This window comes from Chiroxiphia lanceolata, chromosome 3 (assembly GCF_009829145.1).
Source record: "Chiroxiphia lanceolata isolate bChiLan1 chromosome 3, bChiLan1.pri, whole genome shotgun sequence".
Taxonomy (NCBI): Eukaryota; Metazoa; Chordata; class Aves; order Passeriformes; family Pipridae; genus Chiroxiphia; species Chiroxiphia lanceolata.
Window position 1 is genome coordinate 90,267,801 of NC_045639.1, and position 21,832 is coordinate 90,289,632.

The following is a 21,832-nucleotide window of genomic DNA, read 5'->3' on the forward strand; positions in this document are numbered from 1 at the left end:
AAATAAGATTTAAAAATACAATTATAAATAGGCTAAGAGTCAGATTCTCCCTATTATGTCAATTTAGGCTGAGTTAATTGCAAATTAAGAACAATAAATTTTACTGGATTGGTTATGAAGGGCTTCTCAAATGCTGCTGCTTTATGCATGCCGTGACTCACCAGCATCCAGTCCTGGTATACTGAGATCTGTGGTTGATGTCACAGCCTTGGGCTCTGCTTTTTAGAGCATATTCTCAGAATGATGACTTGCAAGTACTTTTCATATGAGCACTCAGGATGGTATTTGTGGTCTAGCTAGATTGCTTACAGGAACAAGAGAACAAATTTTTTATGTAAGTCAGACACTTTTGGTGCAATCTTGTGTGTAAATAGGGATGCCCTTGTCTTCCTCCTCAGCCTTCCCCCCTGCAGCACTCAACCACCTTGCTGTAGAAACAGACAAAAGAAGATAATTTCTGTGCTTACAGTCCTGAGTAGAAACAGACAAAAGAAGATAATTTCTGTGCTTACAGTCCTGAGTCGGCCTGTCCAAGCAGTGTTCTGCTGAACAAGAGTTCCTTCAGGAGTTTGCTTTCTGAAGTATTGATCTGTTTCCTGCCTTGGGTACCTACAAGGATGCAGTCCAATTAATGTGCTTTTGCAGTAAATCCTTGAAAGCACTATTGTTCTCTGATTAATTCTTGCTCATGACTTCCCTGTGGTTAGTGCCACAGAAGGTGTCTCTTACACTAGATCTTCCAAAGCAATAAACTCAGTCATCTACAGTGCTAAATCATTAACTTTGTCCCGGATTTGGGCTGGATAAGCTCAGACTCCTCCCAGCAGTTCTTGGACGCTACTTGGGAGTTAGTACAGAATAGACGTTGTTCCCTCTAGGTGGTTTGAAAGCAGTCTACCACGCTTTGGAGAGGAAGAGTGATCACTAGTGCTGACATTCTGGACATTCTGGTCAATTCTAGGACACTCTGGTCTAGCCAGTTTCAGTATCAGAGAAGTTCTGGGAATCTTTAATCTTCTGTAAAGTAGTGTAGTACTTTAACTGGTTTATTCTAGCAAGTTGTTTACTTGGGACCTCTAGAGCAGGTTCAGCCTGATCACTTTTTGCAGAGATACAAATAAGTACAGGACTCTCATTCTGCTACATTTACTGAGATCCACTCAGAAAAACAGAAACTGGCAAAAACTGCATTTAGGGTGCAGATGGTGGTAGTTAGGATGCAGGTGTTTTTCGAACAGTGTCTATCATGGCAAACAAGAAAGTTTCAGTGTGTTTTCCCATTTTTATGGAGATGCTAGCCTAGAAAAGACCACCTAGATTCACTGAATGATGTTCATCTGTGTTTATCTGTTAATTCTTGTGTTGTAACTGGATTGTTAGCAGTAGGGGCTCGTAAAGCAAATAGAAAATAGGGTTATGATTCAAGACTTCAAATGAGCTCTACAGTTCAGTGAGTAAGGCTATAGCAATGGCCTTAGCAAAGCAAGGGACCCTTGTTACCAAGTATGATGCTGGTGTCCTTGTAGAGTTAGAAAAGAAGAGTCGTCTTGCTCACTTGGAATGTTGTCCAGAATCTTCGTAATAAGTACATTTCTCCTTTCTTTCTATGCCTTTTTTCAGAGTGTATTGCAATTTTCATTGGTTTTCTTCTTCTCCTTATTTTCCATTGTAATTGTGTGTCAGGACTACTCTCAAATCACACCCTTCCTCTCTTTTTATCTGTGTCTCCTATGCTTAGAATTAAAGTTGTGTTTTTTTTCCTTACTACATGCTCTTCCTTGTAAAAGACTTCCTGGTTGAATATAATTTGTTTTTCAGTGTTAATTTAGGCTAATAGTTCCTCTTGCCTCATTTGCAGACCACATAGTGATGCAACTTCCCCTTGTTTAGTTCCAAAAAGTATTGCCACAGTACTTAAATAAAATGATGTAGGACTCTGTTTACAAAAGAGTGCTTCTGTGGTATCTTATTGCTTTCACAGGAAGCTTAACAGCTTGCAGAACAGTAAGTGGCAAACGTTTAATGCAACACTGTGCCAACTTGAGGACAAACTGTTCCTCTCAGGAATGTTTTAAGGCTTAAATGAGAGGAAAATCCCCATTGCAGAATGTGAATTCTTGGAGGCAGCGGGGAGCGACTGCCACTTCTTTGCCTTGCCAGCAGCTCCAATTCTCAAGAACCTTCCAATGCTTTTTTAGATCAGTTGAGTGTATGCTCAGCAGCAAGGAGTGATAAAGCTGTGACTGGCTTTTCCAGAGGAGCAAGAATTCCTCTTTCATGGAAGAGGCAGTAAGTCTTCCAGCCTTCTTCAGACAGAAAACATTGGCTTCTGCCCACAGTTGCTCGGAAGGTACTGAGGAGGGAGACATGAGGCCATGGCAAAGCTATTAATGTGAGTAAGCAAAGACTAGTAGCTTTGCTGCAAAAACTGTGAGACAGAACAATTCAGAACTTAAACAGTGATGAGTCAGACTGAAATACTTGGCACTTCAGCCGTGGATACGAATCACCCATTAAGAAGATAAGTGGATATTACTGAACTAATGATTAGTTTGACTAAAGAGTGAAAAGAGTTGCATTTCACAGAATCAATAAGGTTGAAAAGACCTCCAAGATCATCGAGTCCAACCCTTGACCAAACATCACCACGTCAACTACAATATGGCACTAAGTGCCACGTCTAGTCATTCCTTAAACACCTCCAAGGATGGTGACTCCACCACCTCCCTTGGCAGCCCATTCGATTGTTTAACAACCCTTTCTGTTTTTTCTGAATTTCTGAAGAAATTCCTCCTGATGTCCAACCTGGGCCTCCTCTGGCAGAGCTTGAGACTAGGTTATTTTGTCCTGTTGCTAGTTTCCTGGAAGAAGAGGCCAATCCCCACCTGGCTACAACCTCCTTTCAGGTAGCTGTAGAGAGTGACAAGGTCTCCCCCAAGCCTCCTTTCCTCCAGGCTAAACAATCCCAGCTCCCTCAGACATGCCCCATCAGACTTGTGGTCCAGACCCTTCTCCAGCTTCATTGCCCTTCTTTGGACACGCTCCAGAACGTCATTCTCCTTCCTGAATTGAGGGGCCCAAAACTGAACAGATGTTCACTGTTCAAGCGTGGCCTCATCAGAGCCAAGTACAGGGGAAGAATCACTTCCCTAGTCCTGCTGGCCACATTATTGCTGATACAGGCCAGGATGACTTTGGCCTTCTTAGCCACTTGGGCACCCTGCTGGTTCATATTCAGCCAGCTCTTGGCCAGAATCACAGAATATTCTGAGCTGGAAGGGCCCAAAAGGATCACAGAGTCCAACTCTTAAGTGGATGACCCATACAGGCATCAAACCCACAACCATGGTGTTATTAGCACTATGCTCTAACCAACTGCACTAATCTCAGAGGGACCAGTACCTCCAGGTCCTTTTGCTCTGGGCAGCTTTCCAGCCACTCTTCTCCAGTCCTGTAGTGCTGCCCGTGATTACTGAGGCCAAAGAGCAGGACCTGGCACTTGGCCTTGTTGAATCTCATTTTGTTGGTCTTGCCCCATCTATCTAGCCCATCCAAATTTGATACCATTCTCTGCATTAATCCTCCTAAGCAGTAAAAATGGTAGGTGGGCTCCTCCCATCAGAGATATTCTTAATCTTTTTTTACCTCAACTGCAGGTCAAAATATTCTGCTGGCTTTCCGTGGCTGCTGGGTCCTGAATTCTTTAAAGTGGGGGGAATTGTGTGGCTGCTATCATAGAATCATAGAATCAACTGAGATCATCAAGTTCAACCCTTGATCCAACACCGCCATGGTAACTAGACCATGGCACTAAGTGCCACATCCAGTCTCATCTTAAAAACCTCCAGGGACAGTGAATCCACCACTCCCCTGGGCAGCCCATTCCAATGTCTGATTACTCTCTCTGTAAAAAATTTCCTCCTACTATCCAACCTAAACTTCCCCTGTCATGGCTTAAGACCGTACCCTCTTGTCTTATTAATAGTTGCCTGGGAGAAGAGACCAACCCCCACCTGGCTACAACCTCCTTTCATGGAGTTGTAGAGAGTGATGAGGTCTCCCCTGAGCATCCTCTTCTCCAGGCTGAACAATCCCAGCTCCCTCAGCCTCTCCTCATAGGACTTGTGCTCAAGTCCCTTCACCAGCCTCATTGGTCTTCTCTGGATCTGCTTCAGCCCCTCAATATCCTTCCTGAACTGAGGGGCCCAGAACTGGACATAATACTCCAGGTGTAGCCTCACCAGTGCTGAGTACAGGGGAAGAATCACTTCCCTACTCCTGCTGACCACACTGTTCCTGATCCAGGCCAGGATGCCATTGGCCTTCTTGGCCACCTGGGCACACTGCTGGCTCATGTTCAGCTTCCTGTCAATCCAGACTCCTACCTCCCTTTCTGCCTGGCTGCTCTCCAGCCACTCTGTGCCCAGCCTGTAGCGCTGCATGGGGTTGTTGTGGCAGGACCCAGCACTTGGCCTTATTGAACCTCATCTCGTTGGAATTAGACCATCTCTCCAGCTTGTCCAGGACTCTCTGCAGAGCCCTCCTGCCTTCCAGCTGACCAACACTCTCACACAACTTGGTGTCATCTGCAAATATGCTGATGGTACACTCAATCCCCTCATCCAGATCATCAAGAAAGATATTAAATAGAACTGGGCCCAACACTGATCCCTGGGGGACACCACTAGTGACCGGCTGCCAACTGGATGCAGCACCGTTCACCACCACTCTCTGGGCCCGGCCCTCCAGCCAGTTCCTAACCCAGCACAGAGTGCCCCTGTCCAAGCCGTGGACTGCCAGCTTTTTCAGGAGTATGCTGTGGGAGACAGTATCAAAGGCTTTGCTGAAGTCCAGATAGATCACATCCACAGCCTTCCCCTCATTCACCAGTCGGGTCATCTGGTCATAAAAGGAGATCAGGTTGGTCAGACAGGACCTGCCCTTCCTAAACCCATGCTGGCTGGGTCTGATCCCTTGTCCATCCTGTAGCTGTTGTGTGATTGCACTTAGGATGATCTGCTCCATAACCTTACCAGGCACTGAGGTCGGGCTGACGGGCCTGTAGTTTCCTGGGTCCTCCTTGCAGTCCTTTTTGTGGATGGGTGTGACATTCACCAACTTCCAATCATCTGGGACCTCCCCAGTGAGGCAGGACTGTTGGTAGATGATGGAGAGCGGCTCGGCAAACTCTTCCACCAACTCCCTCATCCCGCTAGGATGGATCCCATCTGGTCCCATAGACTTGTAAGGATCCCAGTGTCTCAGCAGGTCGTTAACTGTTTCCTCCTGGATTACAGGGGGAATATTCAGCTTCCTGTCTCTCTCTGCTCTGGAGGTCAGTTGTCCTGAGGACAACCTGTCTTACTATTGAAAACTGAGGCAAAGGAGGTGTTCAGTACCTCAGCCTTTTCCTTGTCTTTCGTGACTATGTTCCCCCCTATGTCCAACAAAGAATGGAGGTTTTCCTTGCCCTTCCTTTTGCTTTTGATGTATTTGTAGAAGAATTTCTTGTTATCCCTTACAGAAGTGGCTAGATTGAGTTTAAATTATACCTTGTCTCTCTAATTTTCTTTCTACATGACCTAACTATATTCCTAAACTCTTCATGAGTAGCCAGTCCTTTTTTCCATAGTCGGTAAGCTCTCTTTTTTCCCCCTAATTTCCTTCAAAATCTCCCTGTTTAGCCAGACTGGATGTCTTCCCCACCAGCTCACCTTTCCACTCACTGGGACAGCCTGCTCCTGCTCCTGTGCATTCAAGACTTGCTTCTTGAAGCATGTCCGTACTCCTGGATCCCTTTGTTTTCAAGGGCTGTTTCCCAAGGTACCTTCTGAACCAGTCTTCTGAGTAGGCTGAAATCTGCCCTGCAGAAGTCCAGGGTAGAAGTTTTGTTGATGGCCCTCTTTGCATTCTTGACTATGGAAAACTCTATTATTTCATGGTCACTGTGCCCCAGATGTCCTCCGACCACCACATCTGTAAGCAGATCCAGGACTTCCCAATGGATGGTGTGCTGAAACCTGAAGGCACAGAAAATGTGTTGTATGCTTTCTAATTTATATCCAGGCTTTAGGGTTAAGGCAGGACTTGAATCTTTAAAGCTGACAGGGTGCTCAGTTGATGCTGTGAATTCACTCTAGGAAAGGTACATGGATCTGCAACTCATGGCTTTCAAGTCCCAACAATGCCTGAAGACTTCACAAAGTCTGTATGAATTTCAGCCCTGGATGTCTCAGTCCTCCACGTCAGAAATATGGTCTAATAAGGAGAGAAAAGAGGAAAAGAATTAAAAACTCATCGGATGAAATCTATGTTCTGATAAAGAACTGCCATTCTTCATTCTAGTAAAGGATGTCTCCAGTAGTCATAGGAAATGGAGTCTATCCAGGAAGCTTTGTAGGAGACAAGGGGAAATAACAGCTTCTAGATCACAAGGCTCCTGAAGACATTGTTAGGGTTCATTATGAAGAAAAGAACAACTTTATGTTCACTATGAAGGAAATATCATGTTTCAGTGTTTTTCATTAAAAGATAATTTTTCATGGAACACACAGATTTTGCAGAAATTGTGTTTGCCATGAAAAGCTATTTTAACAAAATTCCTTCTTCATATGTATGCATAGGATTCAGCTATGTCTGATAAAGGGGGTAGAAGCATTCCCTGGGAGGACCCACAGCACAAGTTGGGGTGCTGCAGGTGTCCAGAGGAACCATGTTCTGGACCAGGTGTCCAGGTTACCTTCAGGTGGAGGCTGGTGGGAGCTGAGGTATTCCCAGGTTTCAACTGGATAAAGATTTAGATAGGGTGCTTTCAGACCTGCCCACTGGAAACTATCCCACAGCTTAAACAGCCAGAAAACACAATTTGGTGACTTGCCTACAACCTTCAAATTTGGTAGGCAAATTACCTTTACAAAACACCAGCAGCAGGAGACTTTCTAGAGAAGGTGCATTGATCAGAGGCAGGCCAAGAAGATTTAATTTACATGACAATAAAAACATTCAGGAGCAGACACTTCAGTGCTCCAAAATTTTTACATTCCCATAGGACTAAATATGGGTTTGGTTTTGTTTTTTTTTTCTTTTTCTTTTTCTTCTTTTTTCCTTTTTTTTTTTTTTCTATGAAAAAGAACTGCTTTTCTGCAGTAATTTTATCCTCTGTCTTCAGAACTGACAGGCAGAATTGTTAGGCAGATGAATTTCAGAAGGTTAGTACAAAAAGAAGTTGTAGCTTTTTAGAAAACGGATTTTAGTTTTTCAAGCCCATAGAAGCATTTTGGGGAAGGAAGAACTAACTGGACGATCCTTTTGATATCTCTGAAACTAGACTTGTGGATGTGGAGTTTGGTAAGCTTTTGAGGAATTGTTTGAAAAGTCTGAAAGATATTTTAAGTCATGTGGAAATTCTTCAAATGGAAATCCTACCTTAGTAAAGAAAAAGGAAAGATGATAAATGTTGAAATATTTGCTTTATATGTAAGGGGATGTACTGATAAATGTAAAGAAAATATTATTTTGTAACATATGATCCATTTTTCCTGTGGATTTCAAGCATCTATAATTGGGGTTCTTTTTAAGGTGATTAAGTTATGCCTGTGCTGAGAGATAGTAAACATCATACTGAGGACATGATATGGCCCTACTTCCTCTTATATCCTTAACAACAGTTAGTCTGTATTAATAAAAAGAAAAGACTGTACTTGAAAATTAAATACTGAGTTCAAGACCTTGATTATGAGAAAATGAAGATTAAAGGAGTGGTAGCTTTGATTATAATATTATGCCTCTGTAAATTAATATTAAGTGTTTGAAGCTTCATTAGGCACAAAAATGTCAAAGATAGAGGCATTTTCATTATGTTATTTTGCTTACTAAAAACCAACAATATGATTTATTCTCATAGAAAATTAATTTCTAAAAATGCTTCTTTCTTTATGGCAGTTTTGCAATGGCTGCACTGACTTGTGCAACAAAATGAAAACAAGTTAGTAAAATATTTTTTTTCCTTTGGTTTCTTCTATGAGCAGTAACCATATTTCTGCACCCTAAATTCACTTACACAAGACATTAAACTCCAAAGCAGGACTGTAGGAAACAACAATAGTCTAAAAGCAGCAAAGGTCAGTAAGTTTTTGTGGTGTGCTGGTTTTTCCTCAGTTTTATTAGAAACAGTTGTGTGAAGTTCAACTGCTAACACTCATTTATCTCCCATATAAAATTATCATAAACATTAGTGTGATAATAGTATTTTTCATGACAGTCTACTGCAGCATCACATATATCTCTATGATGTTCATGGAGAAACAAGTCATTTGTTCTGTAGTATTATGGTAGATAGTAACTAGTTAGTAGTAAATAACAGATTGCCCTTCAAATATAAAAATCATTAAATTAATGCAAAAACGTGGTAGTGTTATGAATAATTCTCAAAGAATAAAAATCCTGGTTTTGTGCATATGTTTATTTTCATAAAAATAAAAATGAGAGCCATAATAAAAACAAAATAATCCTGTAACTACACCATAAAAAAAAGAATGTTTTTCTCAAGAAATTTTTCCACAAAGCAACAGAGATTGTCTGAAAGAGTAATTTCAGTGCCCAGTAGCGGATTTGATTCAGATGAGCAAAACAACTATTAATTGCCATTTCTTGAACAGCTTAGTTAGAGGTGCCTCTTGTGTGCTGTGGGTTCCCTATCCCATAAACTAATACAGCACTGAGATAGTATAGATAACAAGCCACTTCTGGTAAAACTTATGATTTTAGTGGAGTAAAAGGCATTTCAGTAGCATGAAGGGGTTTTGGAAAGGAAGACTCCCATAGGAATCTACAGTATTGCTTTTCAAATTTTGCTGTTGCAGCTATTTATTAGCTCCAGGCACAGGATGTCTAGTGCAAGCCATAACAAAGTCTCAGAGCTGTACAGTGAAAAATCTGTTCTCCTAAATATTCATAAAAGAATTTCATAAAAAAGGCCATCAGCCAAAAGTTTATATCATAATAAAATTTTATAAGTCTAAAATATTTCCCATGTTCCATGGTAGCATCAACTTTCTTGACTGATTAAAGAGGTTCACAGGTTAATGACCTCTAAGAAAGCTTTGTTTTTCATCACAATCCTCAAGTATTTTGTTTCTTTTATGTTTCTGCTTTAGGCTTAGTTATGAGACTGAAAAGAGAAGCCAAAATGAAGAACATCCTCCTGAATGCAGCCAACCACACACTGTAGACAAACCCAGAAACACAGGCTGAAGGTATGGACAGACCAGAATAGAAGTAGCCATGGCAGCTGAGCCACACAGTTCAATAAAGTGCAAAACTGAGATCTGGATTGTATTAGTTATCTGTAGATTAAACCAGAATGAATGAACTTCCTCAGGACAATGCAAAAAAGCTCTCAGGTATGATCAGTGACATGCTGGAAAAGATGCTTTTGAATAGGTATTAAACATAAACAGCAAATATCAAAGTTTCTTGCATCGCCAAGAGAAAAAAGAAAGATGTATTTTCAGTAGTTGGAGCCATTGACTGGTAGGGACAGAAACACAGTGTTCTTCAGGGAGGTCATTCCGCCTCTGAAAGTTCATTATAACTATAAAGAAAGGAGCTGATACAGGCTAAGTAAGCAAAACTAGAAACAGTTTCTTCTCTTAGAATTCATATGTAAGTTAAAGTACAATGAAAAGAGATTTTTGTTTCATTTATTCTCTGCTGTTCTGCCATTGCCTAATACCATTTGCAAATAAAGTAGGCTACCACTTGGAAGCAGAATTAGTAGGAGGATTGATTTTCTTCCCTTGAAGAAAGTATTGGCTTTTCAGTGAAAAACCGAATGCTGCAGGTGTGACCTTGACCTCACCAATTTTCAACCTCAAACTTTTGTGTTTAAAACTCTGGGGGGTTTATGTGGAATGCTACTCTCGTGCCTCGTGGGAACTGCAGCTGAGCTGCTCATATCTCATTTTTTTTCATGATTTTCTGTAAAAATGCAACATCCCACATAAAAAATTATTGCATGTTAGTGTTTAGTAGAAAAAAATTTCTTCTGGAAACAAATCAATCAAGCACTGAAACTTTTCACATGGCATTGCATATTGTTGTTCCAGCCTGTGATGCACAAAAAGCAGAGTGCCTCTACCAGCCACCTGCAAAGCTGTGGTAGAAGACACTCGAAATAGGAACTCAAAAAAGACACCCAAACCCAGATAACTTTGATGTCATCTTCTTATATAAAATCACATATTAAAAAAAATCTATGCCAAAAATATAGTTTAAAATGAAAGATCAGGCTGCACAGAAGTTGGGGATCACCACAAACAATAGTTGCCTCAGACTTTAATTTAACTACCATGGGAATTAATTTTCTACATATATGTTAGAGGCAAAAAAAAAAAGGGAAGAATAGGATATGATTACATAATTAAAGACTGTACTGAAATGCAGTTGTGCAAGGAACAGAGTAAAGGTCACCAGGAAATAATTTATCTGATATTTCCTAACTTCCAGTGTCAGACCTCAGTTCTTCAGCCTGCATTTCCCAATGGATAGTCACATACCAGCTGCAGTCCCATGTATGTCTGAAATAGTAAATGACAGCAAAAGAACTTGCAACTTAAGTAATATTATTTTCAAACATTAGTTTTGAAGTTAGTTCCTTATCTGTTGGTTTGAAAAGGTGACTGAAACCTTTTGTTATGTAACAGCTTAGGAACTTCCATCATCAGATTTGAACCTGCATTTGTTTTTCACATCACTGATGTCAAAGCTTAATGCAAGCAGCCTTTGGACAATAAGGGTCTGTTATTTTTTGTGTTATTAGTCCATGTGCTAATTCTTAGATGCCCTTATGAAGGAGAAAGAATAACTAACAGTGATTCCTCTATGGAATGAATTTGTGCTCTGTGTGGGACTTCTTGGCTGAGGATGGGTAGCTGTGGCCTCCTTTCAAAGCAGGGGTGAAGAGATCTTGTGCATTTTAGCATGTGTTTTTAATTTCAACTCCTCACTCAGAGCAAGGAGGTCCTTGAACCCGCTGTGTAATTGGGCTAGGAAGTGTGGGGTTGCTCAAGTGCTGAAGGCAGGCTGTTCACTGGGTGAAGTGTGATTTGCTTCTTGATTTGCAGGCATGTAAAATGCCCAGGCCTGTAGGATATGGCTCAGCTTGCTTTCACCACAATTCAGTGATTGTGGTAGTAAATCTGCAGTATATGAGAAAACTGTGGTTTAAACATGTTTCAAAATGGCTTTTTGTAGTCTCTTTGCTAACTCATGCTTTCTTCTTCCCAAGACCCCCCACGACAAGTGTTATCCCATGCAGGAATGTCCTGGGAAGATGTCCTAAGGTGTTCTCATTGGACCTTGTTAACCCCTTCCTGTGATTGGGTGTTCCTGTAAGCCCCTTGAGACTTCTAATTGGTTACTCTGTAAGTCCTTCTAACCCTATAAATGTAACCCCCCCAACAATAAACTCTCTCTTGCCTCCTCTCTGCGCCCTGTGTGCTGTCTCTGTGCCTGCCATGAGACCACGTGGGGAGGGGAGAGCACCTCTTCCCTCCAGGCTCAGGACCTGAAGAAACCCCTGGAGTACCCCCCCATCCACTTAAGCCGTCGGAAATGGTTCCTCAGATGGAAATGGAACTAGAACTGGGCCGCCCCACGCCATGGGGGGAAAGAGATCCAGAAGTGATGACCTCTCCATTGCAATATTTGTGTATTAGTTATTTTAGTGTTGCCAAATATCGAAGATTTAGTGGAAAAATGGTCCCATAAGAACTTCTAAGATGAGATGAAATGCTGTTTTGTAAGAGTTGTGGAGTCATAACTGCAGCTGCATCTCATTGTTGAAACAATCACAGAGAGGTTACTGCAATAACTAAAAAAGTTATAAGAAAAAGGATACCTTGGAAACTACAGTTATTTATCCTAAATTCTTTTAAAGATGCTCTGGTGCAGTTGTTCAAATGACTACTTGACTCTCCATATGGACAATGAGTCATTCTAATGTCAAATGCCCAAAGCCTGCAGGAAATTGCAGGTTTGTTGTTGCTGAATCATAGTGGTATGTACATCTTAGCATCAGCTAGCATACAGGAAGGCCTGATAGGCATCTCTTCCTCCTCAAATCTTTTCTTGTCTCTCAGGGGCTGGGAGGACTGTGTTCTACTTTGGAGATGTTCTAGATGTCTAGAGAATAATGATAGGAATACCCTCAGATGATGTTTATTTCTTGGTTGCTTCTTGAGCTCCTAATTAAAATGGAATGCTAGGTGGAGAATAAATGTATATTGTATAGAATGAGTCATTAATGACCTTTTAAACTGTTTTGGTATTTCTATTAAAAGATCATTTTCCCTGCTGCAATAATGGAATGAGAAGTTGTAGGGTAAGAACTCTGTGTGTCTGTTACATATGGTGCAACAAGCACCATTTATTATGCACCACTGAAGACACCAGGGAAAACAGCCTCTCTTCCAATTATACAATACTGATTTTAATTGTTTATACATTTTTGAAGCACCAAGTTTAAGCCAAACTGTTTCATATCTTTCCTGTGCCCCTGGCTGAATTCCATAATATTTCAGCCAAATAATTCAGCTCCTTCAGTAAATGAACCTAGGAACAAAGTGCCACTTTGCTCACATTAATACTTGGAGGTCTATTCTGTAAAATTCCCCAGCACAAGCCTGCAAGTGTTTTAAGTTTGTTAGAGGTATAGCTCTCACGTAAAAAATAAGGCTTCCTTTATGCCCATGAAAATTATCCCAATTTTAATAATTATGCCAACTGCAATTCATACAGAACTTGTGAGAAAGCTGTGGCTTTAGACTTTTTAGACTTCTACAGAAACTACAGATCATTGCAAACTTCATTGTGACTTTAAGCTGTTGCTTTTCTCTTAGCTGGCCATGTGTATTATGTGTACTTTTCTCACAGAGTAAATATGCTTCTGTCACTGACTTTGGGGGAACTCAGAAAATTTTTTCATGTCCCGTAACACTTCTAACCCTATATTGGCTTTCTCTACCTAGAAGGGGAAGCAACATAGAATAGTACTTGGCTGACAACAGAAACAATTGCCGAGCACTTCTATTCATGCAGTCTGCCTTAGTCTTCGCTGAAATGCAGGTCAGGTTCCTCTCTGCTCTTTTTGTAATGACTTTCACCTTGGGCTCCTACATCTAGAGTTCTTATGCTTGACTAGATCAATGCAAAAAAACCCTTTTCTTCTGAATTACACCGAATCAGTAGCAAAGAAGTGGGGATTTGGTACCTCTTCATCTAAGCAGGTAGGGAGTCTTTCCTCATACCCTTTCTGCATTATATTCGGAAGGATGGTCAGGTACTTGTTGAAGATGTGTCTACAAAAAGTATTCATTCATCATTAAAAATAGCTACAGGGTAGGTATTGTGAGTGGAAGTTTGGACCTCTGGACTGGATATGGGAAAGAAGAGCTTGCCTATGACACTATAATCAGCTTGGAGAAGAGAGAAGCGTGTTAGGTGTGAACCGGCCTGATAAGGCAGTGAGGAACGTCAGTCAGAAATTAAATCTCCACAGTGCCTTTATTTACCAGTTTATGTCAATGTTGTTCAGCTTATTAAAAAAAAGCTTTCAGGGATTGAAAGTGTGCTAACTGATGACCTCTGGACTATGGCACAGAGCAGTGAGTCCCTCACTGCTCTTATCAGAGTTGCAGGAAATGATCTGGCAACTGAATTCTTTCAAAGGGTCATGGCAGAGATCAAAGGAGCCACACATTTGATAGCCTCCTATGTGCTTCAATCCATTGATCTGTTGTGCACATGGAAGTTTCCATACTGTTGTCAGGACATCTGTCATGGTTTAAATTGTCCTCATGGATTAAAGAAATAGTAATGACAATATATAAATCTATCTGTATAGCCTTGACCCAGTGGTCTTTCAGTGGTTAGGGTAGAAACACTAATTATGTGTATTAGAAGGCATCAGAGGCAGCACACTTAGCTTCACTTTGTCCAGTTCCTTTCCTCCTATAGATAATGAGTATTTAATTAAGTGACTCAACCTTGAGGATGTTTGCTTGAAGCACTGTGACAAATGATAAATGACATTTGTGAAATCCACTGTTATTACCTGGCTCAAGTAAATGTGCAAAATTGCAGCAAAAGAAATATTCACTATATTCTGAGCTGCAATATGTGCTGCTGTACATATTAACTACTTTTAACTGATATGATTGTCTTTTTATAGCCAAACCTTTTTTTCCCAGTTGCAGATATAGTCTGTCATAAGGCAGAAATTGTGTGAACAATTTCTATTGCATTTCTGAGATTTTTGCCTTGGCATGGCTGGGTGCAGACAGTAAAAATACTGCGCCATTAAGATAGCTACAGGACCTGAAGTTAGAACAAAGGTGGATTCATGCCAGATGCCAAGGAGGAGTTTTGGCAGGTGAATAAAGTTTTCTCATCTCCTATGACCACCTATTGTGGTCCAATTAACAGCGGACACCACAGTATGTTTTCCTTATGTAACCAATGTAGTGTGAACAAGAACCAAGCGTCATTACCACTATATATTTTGTCTTTCTTCTAATAAAGCTGACATTTTACCTGATCACATTGATGTAAGAGCATCTGTCCGTTCCCTTCCATCAACAATAGTCCCAGTAACATACACTACAGAACAAGCCTCTGATTCTTTCCTTTGCATTCTAGATATGGACAGTACTATTACCTGCATAAGTATTTAAGATATACACAAGTGTGTAGGGGTAAATCTGTTTTCCAAGACTACTGTGGTTTGCTCTATTGAAAACATACCCAGACTACTTGTAACTTTTATAAATACTATGCATTAGACAGCTATGTGTTTTCATTCTCCAATTGACTGAAAATCTCAATATATCTGCTCTATAAAGGCTCTTACAGACAGTGGGAAGGAACTCAGAAAGGCACTTTAAGAGTGACCTGATAACCCTTGCTGTCTAAAAGTATTTTGAGCGAGATTTTGCTACACATCTTTGAAAACACTTTAACCAATATAGTTTCCTTGAGAGCAATAGAAAAAGCATATTCAGTTCCTTTGCAATGTTTTCTAACTTTTGTTGCTGTTATTTGAGACAAGTTTTCGGTTTGGTTTTTTTTTGGGTTTTTTTTTTGTTTTTTTTTTTCTTAATAACTAGATCAGTCATCCTTAATTCAACTCTGAAGCAGCAATAAGAACAATAAAACAGTGTGCACGTCCTGTAATCAGTCCAGTCTTGCTTGGTACTGAAATACTATGCTGTGTTTAATACTACATGCCTGGCTATTGCATAATGTCATCCAAAGACACACTTAGGGCTAGGTATTTAGGGCCTTCCATACTTTAACATACTTTTTACCTAAACCACCTACCCTGAGTCATAACTTTGAATTGTCATAGATTTTTTATATTGATGTAAACAGAGTGGAAGGATAATTATCATTACTGGGTCTAATCTTAAGTTTATGAAAAGCTCTCTATCACCAACCAGCACCAGTTGTAATAGGATTCAGAGGCTTTTTTTATCTGGTATCTGAAATTGCATGTTTGGTTCACAGAAGATTTAAAAAACCTCAACTTTTTTATCTAACTCCCATTTGAGTCACAGGCTGTTTGGGTCTCATGTCTCTGTGAGCATTGGCAAAGGGTATGAGTTCACACTGAGGTGAAATTTGGTATTGGAGGATCACCAGCAAAAAGAGCTGTAAGACATCATGATGAAAATTTCAAATCACATCTACTTGTTTTTATAAATTTGACCTAACTACACAGGCCATGACAAAGAGGTTACTGAAACTGATTTAGTGAGCTAAACTAGTGTTTTAAACTAGAGATGGAGCAGTGAAAAAGAAATACACATCTTTTTGGGGGTCCTGAAATATTTAGATAGTTCCCATTCATCTATTCCCGTCTGTTTGACTGTATGTAATTTTCCAAATCTAGTAAAACTAAACACTGAGCTTTCAAGATTAGCTCTTCCAAGAGTTCTCATCAAGACCAGAAGTACTAGTGTCATGAGTCTTTCTCATGACATTAGAATTTCTTTCTAATGAGATTTTCAACGGTGATGGCAAATTAACCGCATGGAAACAGGACTACAGCCAGCTGGAACACCATTACAAAGGACTGAAGTACATCAGAGTGAAAACATTTAGCAGAAATGCGCTTAAGATATATGAAGGGGTTTTTTTTTTCGCTTCAGAGACAGGGAATCTTCTTACGTATTTCCACTGGGTTTTGGGCACCACCTAGAGACACTGAACATCCATGCCTAAGTCCATACCTGACATGTAGATGATTTGAGAAGAGGCTGATCTGAATTGAATTTGATGTTGGTTGCTGTCACCACTCACCTCCCACCCGCCTTCATTCCATTTCTAAAAGTGTTAAAAAAGTTCTAACTTATTTTAACACAAGAACCACTCTGTGAAATAGTGATAAATACTGCAAAATGGAATTGGCAATCTCAGTCTGTTTTTTTGAGAAATTCCTCCATTAATAAGAGAAGAATGAAAGGGTCATGGCAAACTATCATAACTCAGATAAATAAATTGAATTATAAGTGGGTTTTAGCTATTATTTTTCTGAGAACAGAACTTGTTTAGAGATGAAGAGTGCATTGCAGGTTTCATAATAAACCTATTACAGAGCAAGGTTTACTAGTAAATCCCTTGGCATTTCTACTTTCCTGCTAGCTACTCCTTTCAGTTTTCTTCAGCAATGGAGATCTTTTACACTGAAACTGAGCAGGGTCTCTTGTCTAAATAATGTAGGATGTTCCTATTAGTTGCAGCTCAAGTACTTACTTTTATCAAGGTATTTCATACTCGATCTCAGAGTGAATCTTTTGCAGCTTTTTTACCTAAGCAATAAATCTGTGAGGATGGTGCCACCTAAAGTAACTAGAGAACATGGCAACTATTTTCTGTTTGACGTTGTTAAATTACCAGCTGGGACTGAAATGAAAGCTTAGGAATTTAGTACTCTTTTATCCCTTCTGTTTCCTCTGGCACTGGCTAGCTTTCAAGGTTTCCTTGAAAATATGGTAGAAATATATATTTTGAATGAAAGCAGAGATTCTTAAGTTGTCTTTTCCAGGCACACTGGGGCTCCAAGAAAATGCAAAAGCTTCTATGACAGCTGTCACAATATTCTTGAGTGCTGTTCATAATGTGTCTTTATGCTGTTCCCTATGGGAATTCAGGAAAACATTTCTTCATACTATTGATTCTCTATAATTGAATCAGAACTGTATTCTGATTCCAGTGATCCCTAGGAAAAACAAATGGATTTTTGAGGTTAATTTTGGTTAAACTCATATAATTAGGCTTACCTTTTTACAGCTGTGATCAGTTTGCCTCTGTGTTCTTATGATTGGTTTACATTTCTTGCTAGTAATTAAGAAAGCATTTGAAGACAATTTCAGTCAAAGTAAAACTAAGCATAGGATGACTTTTTGCTTTTCCTTTACTTCTCACAGGCCAGAGCTTATGGGGACTAGAAGAGAAAGGCCCTTGATGCACCTCTTTTGCATAAGTGTTTAAGATAGTGAAATGTTGCATTTGGGATAGAGTTACTAATATCATCCCAATAATTTTGGTGAAATCCTGTAGCTGTTGTTGGGTTCCCCTGGGTGTGAATGAGATCATGATGTAAACCCCTTGGATTGAAAGAGTATCATCCAAATGGAAAGGACCCCACCACATCTATTCTATGCTAATAGAATCCAAAACCTAACTGGCAGAAAAACTAGATAGAGAAAAACCTCTACATAAAATATATGATTTTTATCAAGGCAGAGATTAAACCTGTTGCTCCATCTAGAAGAATCTCTCTAGTGATATGGATTTAAGCTTTTATTTCTTCTCTTTAACTGACACAATAATTTTTTAGTCAATTTACATCAAGCAGAACAATTTTAACAAGGAAGATTAAGCAGTTTTTTAACCTATTCATTTAGCAACAGCTAAATGTTAGATTTAGAATAGAATGATTTAAGATGGGATAGGATGGGATAGGATAGGATAGGATAGGATAGGATAGGATAGGATAGGATGGGATAGGATAGGATAGGATAGGATAGGATAGGATAGGATAGGATAGGATAGGATAGGATAGGATAGGATGGGATGGGATGGGATGGGATGGGATGGGGTGGGATGGGATGGGATAGGATAGGATGGGATAGGATAGGATGGGATGGGATGGGATGGGATGGGATGGGATGGGATAGGATGGGATGGGATGGGATAGGATAGGATGGGATGGGATAGGATAGGATGGGATAGGATGGGATGGGATAGGAGAGGATAGGATAGGATAGGATAGGATGGGATAGGATAGGATAGGATGGGATAGGATAGGATAGGATAGGATAGGATAGGATAGGATAGGATAGGATAGGATAGGATAGGATAGGATAGGATAGGATAGGATGGGATGGGATAGGATAGGATGGGATAGGATAGGATGGGATAGGATGGGATAGGATAGGATAGTTCTAGCTGGAAGGGATGTACGGTCCAACCAGTCCGACTGCCTGACCCCTTCAGGACTGACTAAGAGTTAAAGCATATTGTTAAGGGCATTGCCCACATGCCTCTCAAACGCTTTCAGGCTTGGGGCATTGGCACCTCTCTAGGAAGCCTGTCCAGTGTTTGATCCCCTCTCTGTAAAGAAACGTTTCCTACTTTTGAGTTTGAACCTCTCCTAATGCAGCTTTGAATCATTAAGGGAGTCAGTATAGAGGGCAGAATTATATATTTAAATCCATTCAGACACAAGTAGATTTTAAACCATATATCTACTGTACCCTAGATAAGTATACTTTATTGAATGAAAAAAGAGTAAAAGAACAAGGCAAATAATCTGCCAAAGGAAAAGGAATAAACGCATATGAATACAAGTAAAACAGAGTGTTCTCTGCATGCAGATAACATGAAGAATTTACTTTCAGAGTGGACAGATTTACTGAAGAGATAAAAATAAAGGATACTGGAGTTACGGTGCAGTCGCACAAATACATCAAAAGATCTAGGTAATTAGGCTAATAAATCTTGGGTCAAATTTTAATCCTCAGAAGTACTAAAGTTTAAAGTAAGCATGAACGCCCAGTACAGAATTCCTTTTCAGCTGCAGAATGCTGAAAATTGTTCCAAAAATAAAGATAATATCCTCCAGACTTGTTTTTGGATTCCAGATGTTACCTGAAAAAGATACCTTTAGGTGTTAGTACAGAATTTTATAGGTTTATGATGGTGTGGGGAAGACTTAGTGAACATCTCCTTTTTTTGGCCATGTAATTACCAGTCTTGGAACTGGGGAGCTCAAAAGTCTTTGTTCTCTTGAGATAGGTCTGGGCAAAACCCTTTTTGTATATACATACAGTACTGTATGGTGTGGATGTTAGTTGTCACCAGCCAGCTGGCACCAGTTTGGAAATCTCCACATGTTATAAGAATACTATAAGACTTTTAAAGGCCTCTAATTTTGAAGCTTTCTGTATGTGGAAGAAACATTTTTTGATTTCACAGCTAAAGGTAACTAGTTAGGAAAAAAAAATTCCTAGTGGATACCTTGAAGCCTGATTCTTTCCTGCTTAAAATGATGTTAATTCAGAGTATATAGAAATTTCCCCCTTGGAAGAACCAGACTGCATGGGAGGAGAGTACAAGCAGTGAAAAAACCCACCTTAACACCAGTAGCTGGAATCAGAAGTAGTTCTTAGCCACGATAATGGTGAAGTTGTGTGCCTGAAGGTTGCCCTCAACTCACCAGCCAGGCACTTCCCTAAGCTGGCGGTTGTTTGCCACAGTTACTGTCCTCAGACAAGCTGTCTCTACTGTAGCTGATGAAGAGCCGCAAATGGGATAACGAGCAGTTTTCACTTTCTCATTACCACTTATTCATCATAGTGCATACAAAGTATCTGTAGTTTAAGCATTAAGTAATCGCTTTTGTGATGTTTGTTCTGTGTGATATTTTTCAAGTGTCTATATTTTTAGATCAGTGTTTGATAAATCGTAGTTGAAGCCCAGCATATTTAAATTAAATAATTAGGCACACTCTAAAATAAGGGGATCATTTCGTGTTTCTTCTCTAGAAAACACTGTTCTGGGCTGTTTTGCTGAGGCTCCCTTTCCTGTGATGCCACAAAGAACATATTGCTATGAAAATATTAGTCTACATGATACACGCTTGAGGAACTGTGTTTACTAATAGTGATCTTAAATCCAGCTTTTTAGCCAGCATAAACTGGAAAAAACCCACATTTTTTAGCACATTTATGCTAATGTTAGGATTGAAAGGAACTGTGCAATTGTGCTAACTGTTGTATGATGACAGCCTGAGGCCAACATTTTTGGAAAAAGTATTCTGAAAGCAAAATGCTGACTTCCATCCCATCTATCTTGCAGGAGCCTGGTCTTATTGAGTGATGAGTGTTGATTTTTTTAATGTCTGGTTGACAAAATATCAAGTCTTATGAGGTAGCCTGTTTCTTGAGTGCTAATAAACTTTCAGTTGTTACCCGCTCTTCTCTGTGACAAGTGGAGCAGTTCAGAATGGGGTAGTTACAGAAATTGCACAGATAGAGTCACAAATGTCAGATTTCTGGCCTTTCAGTGTCTCCAGGAAAAGGAAGGATTTTCAGAATCCCAGTTTGGGGCTGGAGCAATTATATTTATGCATTTGACTGTCGATGCCTTAGATTTTTGTGAATTATAGTTCCTAATGCATAGTCATTATTTTTATTTTGATATTTTAACAAACTTTTTTTATTTTTATTTTTTAATTTTATTGTTTTGAAATTATTAAAAAATGCCAAACCCAAGTTTTCACATAGATAAAAGCCAATCTGAATTTCATATTTACTTGAATGTATTGAGTGATGGGTTGTCAAGAAGGGTTGCTGTAAGGACACACAATATGGCCATCCTGTAATGTTATGTCAGCTAAAGGAACTTGAATGAATGAAATGATAGTTAAACACAGTTGTTTGAATTCATATTAAACCTGATATATAAAAAAACTTAAGAAAGACAAGCTTCATTATCTAATCTTTGAAATATTTTTAGAGATCTAATTCAAAAAAGACCCCTCCCCTGTTATAATACAACCAGATATTAATTAGCAATATGCAAGCATCTAGAATAACAGGCTGGTGGTGCATGCTGTTCTTGCAGTATGGTTTGCCTTTCAAATCCCTGTTCATGTGCCTCAAAAACATACTGCTGTTATAATGCCCAGTATAGGTTTTACCTCTAAGGAGCCTAACAATAGCTTCTATTCCAGAACAGAAATGGCTTGTTACAGGACAAAAGCCTTTTGTGAGGAGAAGAGTTGAGCAAAACCGTTTTATACTCAGTTGTCTTTGTTTCCAGGCAGGCAGGCAGCTAATAATGTGTGTTTGTCAGTGTACTACTTTAACTCTGTTCCAGAAAGCAGTGCTCTTGATTATGACGTGTTGGGGTTGCTCTTCATAGCTCGTTATCTGCATGGCCTTCTGGGAAAAGAACTTTACAGCAATTCTGTTTGAACTAACCTTTATTGTATCTGTGCCTATAAATATGGGATGTCTTTCTACTATATTTTTACTAGGCCATTTCTAATGGTGACCTGAACTAGAATGAAGTGGGCATGAACAAAAAGAAAGACCTTACTCAGCAGGTAAGAGGCTGATCATGAATGATTTCTGAGCAGATATACTGATATAAAATACTTCTACCATGCATCTCAAGATTCCAAGTGAGTGCATACTTAATTGTGAATTATTTGGGAGGTTCTTCATGCATGTATGTTGAGCATGGTTTAATTCTGAAGGAAATG

The 21,832-nt window shown here is 39.7% G+C and overlaps 1 protein-coding gene across 2 annotated transcripts in view; it reads left to right on the plus strand.

Moving 5' to 3' along the window:
• The window catches only part of LGSN (lengsin, lens protein with glutamine synthetase domain), a 61,945-nt gene that overhangs the window by 17,738 nt on the left and 22,375 nt on the right, over positions 1–21,832 (plus strand). The window contains exons 3-4 of one of the 2 annotated variants that reach the window (XM_032682929.1): positions 9,156–9,254; positions 21,605–21,673. In XM_032682929.1, the coding sequence (XP_032538820.1) occupies positions 21,644–21,673 (30 nt within the window). In that variant the 5' untranslated portion in view covers positions 9,156–9,254; positions 21,605–21,643. Of the gene's footprint in view, positions 1–9,155; positions 9,255–13,264; positions 13,287–21,604; positions 21,674–21,832 lie in introns of those variants that run through there. The other variant, XM_032682930.1, reaches the window with a different exon arrangement.